The sequence below is a fragment of the Zootoca vivipara genome, chromosome 12, assembly GCF_965207765.1.
Source record: "Zootoca vivipara chromosome 12, rZooViv2.hap1.1, whole genome shotgun sequence".
NCBI lineage: Eukaryota > Metazoa > Chordata > Lepidosauria > Squamata > Lacertidae > Zootoca > Zootoca vivipara.
In genome coordinates, this window is record NC_142595.1 from 9,033,968 (window position 1) to 9,039,967 (window position 6,000).

General features: G+C 44.9%; 1 protein-coding gene across 1 annotated transcript; it reads right to left on the bottom strand.

The window, feature by feature from the left end:
- Positions 1–599: 599 nt before the first annotated feature.
- On the bottom strand, positions 600–5,382 carry FABP1 (fatty acid binding protein 1). The gene is made up of 4 exons (XM_035135706.3): positions 5,227–5,382; positions 4,131–4,303; positions 2,827–2,919; positions 600–716 (listed from the first exon to the last, which is right to left on the bottom strand). The coding sequence occupies exons 1-4, from the start codon at positions 5,291–5,293 to the stop codon at positions 666–668; spliced, it is 384 nt and encodes a 127-aa protein (XP_034991597.1). The 5' UTR covers positions 5,294–5,382; the 3' UTR covers positions 600–665.
- Between the last annotated feature and the right edge of the window lie 618 nt (positions 5,383–6,000).

The following is a 6,000-nucleotide window of genomic DNA, read 5'->3' on the forward strand; positions in this document are numbered from 1 at the left end:
ATCGCAGACAACTCTGGGGTTGCGGCGCTCATCTTGCTTTACTGGCCAAGGGAGCCGACGTTTGTCCGCAGACAGTTTTTCTGGGACATGTGGCCAGCATGACTAAGCTGCTTCTGAGGAACCAGAGCAGCGCATGGAAACGCCATTTTCCTTCCTGCCAGAGCGGTGCCTATTTACCTACTTGCACTTTGACGTATTTTTGAACTGCTAGGTGGGCAGGAGCTGGGACAGAACAACCTTCCGATCGGCAAGCCCTAGATTCTGTAGTTTAGACCACAGCACCATCTGCTATATATATATAGTTTTGGCCAAAGAAATTGGGCCTTTTTGAGCTACTTCTGAGGAAAATCGGCAAAAACGACACTGCTGACATGGGCTGCCATATGTCTGGAGTTTTCTGGACATTAGCCAATTTCCAGCGGACTCCACTTGCGGCTGCAGTATTCCTATATGCCCAGAAAATTCCAGACGTATGGCAACCCTATAATAAATCCTGTTAAGTTGGGAGAGAGACCCAGCCTGACCCTAACTGTTGCTCTGGATGCTCTTGTCTTTGATAGCTATCTTCTGTAGACCAATAATGACCGCAACGAAGAGGCGTTTTTATATATTTCACTTTATTGTACTACTTTTACACAGTAAAAGTATAGAAATGCTTGAGTTATCTAGATTCTTTTGCTGATCCTCTTGTAATGGATGTCACCCACGCTCAGCGTCTAGAAAGGGGGGGGGGAACAAGAGCTTTAATCATCCACACTTTATATTTAATTTCTTTTTTAAAAAATAGTTTTCAAAAGGGAACAGGGCAGCGTATCCATATTTGCACTTATTAAAGGTAAAGGGACCCCTGACCATTAGGTCCAGTCATGACCGACTCTGGGGTTGCGGCGCCCATCTCGCGTTATTGGCTGAGGGAGCCGGCGTACAGCTTCCAGGTCATGTGGCCAGCATGACAAAGCTGCTTCTGGCGAACCAGAGCAGCACATGGAAATGCCGTTTACCTTCCCACTGTAGCGGTACCTATTTATCTACTTGCACTTTGACGTGCTTTCGAACTGTTAGGTTGGCAGGAGCTGGGACCGAGCAACGGGAGCTCACCCCATCACAGGGATTCGAACCGCTGACCTTCTGATCAGCAAGCCCTAGGCTCAGTGGTTTAACCCACAGCACCACCTGGGTCCCTGGAGTGCCCTCTATTACTTATTATTTGGCTGCAAAACTGCATTGCTAAAATCAGAAGGGCGTGAATTTCAAAGAATGACTGTGTTCTGGTTCATGGATTGTTTATGGAAAGGTTTGAATTAGATTGGTTTGCCTAGGCATGCAAACTGAATTGAATTTCCCTGCATCCTGCTTCCCCAATAGCTACTGATCCTGTGCTTAGCATACATGATGCAGTCAAACTTTGAACCCAGAGTCTTGAGCCCACTGCACATTTGGTATATATGGGTCCCCCAAAATATTACTCCATTTCTATTTGGTATCACCAATCATTATAATAAGGTAACAATCACCGATATTTTGGGAGCAACCAATGCCTGACACCCTGTTATCTGACCCAGATTTTGTAAACCACTCTAGAATCATTAACAGCGCTTTTTTGAAAAATCCCCCAATTAAAAAAAAAAAAGTAATCAATATAGGCATAAAAAAACCAGTAAGGGGATTTTGCCTCCTACTCAAAGTAGTATATACATTCATACCATGAGGAATCTTTTTCAGGATGACCTCAAGTGGCAAGTTAGCCTTCCCAAGAATGATTAATACTTGCTTTGTTCATGGGATGGGATGCTGTTCTCTTATACATCTGCACCAGGAGTGTAAAACTTCCAATGGGATGGCCAATTCTACACTTAGCAGATGCCCCAAAGACTGTGGCTCCCTGCCATATAATGAAATATTCACATTCTACCACCCAATGCATTGAAACTGAAAAAAGTATGGATACAAGGAATATGTCAACTCCTTTGATATTCTAGTGCAGGGTAGCCAATGTGGAACGACAACTCCCACCAGCCCTGACCATGAGCTATGTTGGCTGGTGTCAAAGAGCGAGCCATCAGTAAATCACAACATTCAGAGTTGGTGTTATTAGCAAAAAACCCAATCTCTGCCCTGCAAACTTGGCTGAGGGTCAGGCCTAAAGAGCACAGCAACTCTTCTCCGGCAGGTCTTGCCCCCGTGAAGCAGTTGCCGAGACTGAAAGTCCCCGCCTTAAGTCCCCTCCTCTCCAGGGCTTTCCCCAAGCTATCAGAGACTGCACCTGCGTTCAGCCAACCACTTCTCTGCCCTTTTCACGCCTCTTCTGGTTCTGGGAGACAAGGGGGAGGGGAGCTTGTCACAGCAGGAGGGGGAGACACCCGTGACTCTTCACTCGCCTGACTCATCTCTGCATCTCGGCCTCCTCCCTCTCTCCTTGCCTTCTTCGGCTTCTGCCTCTGGTTCTGGACTTCTCTGTGCCACTGACTCTCCCACCTCTCTAAGCCCTGTAAGCTTTTCAGCTTCTGCCACCTCCTCTTCCCAGTCTTCTCCCTCTGACTACTCCTCGTTGTCCCACCACCACTCCCTGGGCTCTGGGTCTTCTTCTCTTGGTGGTTCTCCAGCTGGTTCCTCCCAACATTCCTCCCCCAGTCCATGACAGCTGGGACCGATGGGAGTTGTTATCCAACAACATTTGGAGGACACACCAAATTGTCTCCTCCTGTTCTAGAGGCATTAACTTCCAAGGCCCTCTGAAAATGGAGCAGTTAGGGTCAAATATTGTTGTGGTGGTCCAGGCTGCAATGGGGGCCTCAGGTTTGACACCCCCATTCTAGGTGGACTTACGTTAGTGATGGTGTCCCCATTTATTTCAGTGACAGACTTGATGCCGTTCAGGTTCACAACCATCTTATTGTCTCCTTCCATTTGAACAATGGTCTGTGGGAAAAGAAAAGCAGCCGAGATTGGGTTCCAGTTCAAGCACTGACATGTTCATGCACCTTGTCAACATGTTCATAAGCCAAGGTTTTCCTCCACACATGATAGGTGCCCAGTGGGCTTGCCTTTTTATTATGACAGTAAGAGCTGTTCGGCAGTGGAATTTGCTACCAAGGAGTGTGGTGGAGTCTCCTTCTTTGGAGGTCTTTAAGCAGAGGCTTGACAGGCATATGTCAAGAATGCTTTGATGGTGTTTCCTGCTTGGCAGAGGGTTGGACTGGATGGCCCTTGTGGTCTCTTCCAACTCTATGATTCTATGATCCATGGCAGTTTCCCCCAATCTTGGGTCTCCAGCTGTTTTTGGATTATGATCCCCATTATACCTGATCAGCCAGGGATGATGGGAGTTGCATTCCAAAAACAGCTGGAGACCAAAGTTTGGGAAACACTGATCTATGTCAGTAGGGCTGTTTGAAATATGTTACACCTCTGTTTTCATTAAGTGAGAAATATGCAGGTACATGATCAAAGAATGTGGTCTCCCCACATACATTCCCGGGGGTGTGTGTGTGCTTTTGCCAGCTTCATAATATTTCTTTTGAGGCTGCTGTATATGAGGAAGATAGAGTTTGTGTACATTTGTAGGTGGGATCCGATGGTTCTAATTAGAAACTAGCTTCCAGTTCAAAGAAGAAACTCCTGCATCAAGTGTGGGGAACCTTTGATCCCCCCCAGACATTGATGAACTGCAGCTCCCATCAGCCATAGCAAGCCTGGCCGATGGGAACTGTCATTCAGCAAGATCCATACCTGCCAAGTTCCAGCCTGAAAAATAAGGGACCGGACCGGAAGTAGCAGACCGGACGTAGCGCTGCCGCCATTTTGGAACTGGGTGGAGCATGCTCAGAAGTGACTTTTGATGCTGCTGTGCCCAGTTCCAAAATGGCCGCCGCACCAGGAGTCGCGCTGCAGCCATTTTGGAACTGGGTAGAGCAGCATCAAAAGTCGCTTCTGAGCATGCTCTGCCCAGTTCCAAAATGGCCGCCGTGCCAGACTAAACCGGGGGGGAAACAAAAAAATCAGTTTTTCCAGCTGGGAACAGCTGGAAAAATGGGGGTTTCCTGGGGAATACGGGAGACTTGGCAGCTATGGCAAGATCTGGAGGGCCATAGGTTCCCCATTCCTGCCATATATAATGGAAGAGACTCTACCTTGACCTTCTCTCCTGTTGGCGTCTGCAGCTCAGCCTCCTCTCCGATTGTAAACTCATTAGTCAACACCTTGCTTCCGGTTGTCACCGTGACCTTGAACTTCTTGCCATTCTGAACAATTTCAGAGATGCTTTTGAGGTCCTTGCCCTTTTCAATCAACTCATCTGAAAGGCCTGGGTAGAAGTAAATAAACAGTCATATCAAATGACGTAATAGATCATTAAATAACCTATGGCCCTGAGATCTTTTGATAAAGGACAGTATATAAATTAATAATAATAATAATAATAATAGAAGAAGAAGAAGAAGAAGAAGAAGAAGAAGAAGAAGAAGAAGAAGAAGAAGAAGAAGAAGAAGAAGAAGAAGAAGAAGAAGAAGGAGAAGAAGAAGGAGAAGGAGAAGGAGAAGGAGAAGGAGAAGGAGAAGAAGAAGAAGAAATAATGGGGGGTGGGGACTTCACAGCTCTCAAACTCTCAGAACATTTCCACATGAAGGTTGCAATCCTATGCTCACTTACTTTGGATCACGATAAGACTCACTTCACACAGATCGGATTACATTCTTTGTGAGTCTTGCAGATGGTTCTTCAAATGAAAGAAAAAGCTATGGAGATACATTTTTGTAATGCAAGTGAGCACTCTGGGAGAATGTAGGTTTTATATTCACATTAGAAATCTGACTGAAGTGAGAGCTGCTACAACCCTCCCTTTTGAAAATACGCTTAGCTACTACACTCTGTCAGACACAACCTCTTCAGGCTAAGAACTGGACAGTACATCAGGTTAATTCTGCTTTTGTGGCACGAAGATTGCCACAAATTTTAAGGCAGGTTATTGTCACTATGCTCTGTATGAGACCGAAAGAACATATTCATTCATTTTAATACCAGCAGGAAAGGAAGGAATATAAAAAGGACAACATGTGACCATAAGAATCTAATCTACACAAATTACATTTGAGACAAAAGCGCCATAACATTTTTTTCCCATTCTTTACTGCTTTCTGTTGGATTTCAAATCCCTTTTTGAAAGACAAAAGTGAAGACAATGGCGAGGCAGGGAGCACAAACAAGATAACCACCATTTGACCAGCTTACCAATGGCTTTCATGAAGGGCTCAAAGTTCTCATGGGTTTGGAGTTCAAACTTTCCGTTGAAGCTCATAATGGCGATGGGCTCTTTGGACAGAAGAGAAGGGAAGGCAGCTCCTTCCGAAGCCAGCGCTTCTTTTTATAACCCTCCCTTGCCTTGAAACTTGGTCAGAGGTTAAGTGATTTCACTCCTTCCCCCTTTTGCTGAAGCATCAACTTTGTACCTAAGTGATAGGCAATATCACTAAAACACCTTAACTGAGTGTATTTGAGAAGTTGCACTTGCCGTGTCAGAAAGCCTCTGTTTTCTGCAGACTGAATACATATAATAAGAAACATTCGTAAAAGTTAGGGCAAAAATATGCAAGTGACATTGAAGCTCAATCTGCATTCTGTAGCAGGGCTACAAATGTTGGAAATGCTTGCGAAAGATTGAAAGTCGAAGGAGGAAATTGCATTACGAGTAAGCTCAAACTCACTGGTCAATGAACTTTCCATTGATTTCTGTGGGTCCACCCTGAATACAGGTTAATCAGATATCACCCATAGTGTTTTTCCACTGGGCTATTATTATTATTATTATTAATTGCCCTTCATCCAAAGAACAAATGATGGTTTGCAACATGAAAATGCAATATGAAAACACATAATACATAATAAATTTCAAATTAATTCATCAGTATTAACACTGATGTTGGAATTTTTCTCTAGAGCAGACTTTTAATTGGTCTGCGGCCTTAAACTGAGCTATATTGGTCATAGCTGCCAAGTTCCGGATTG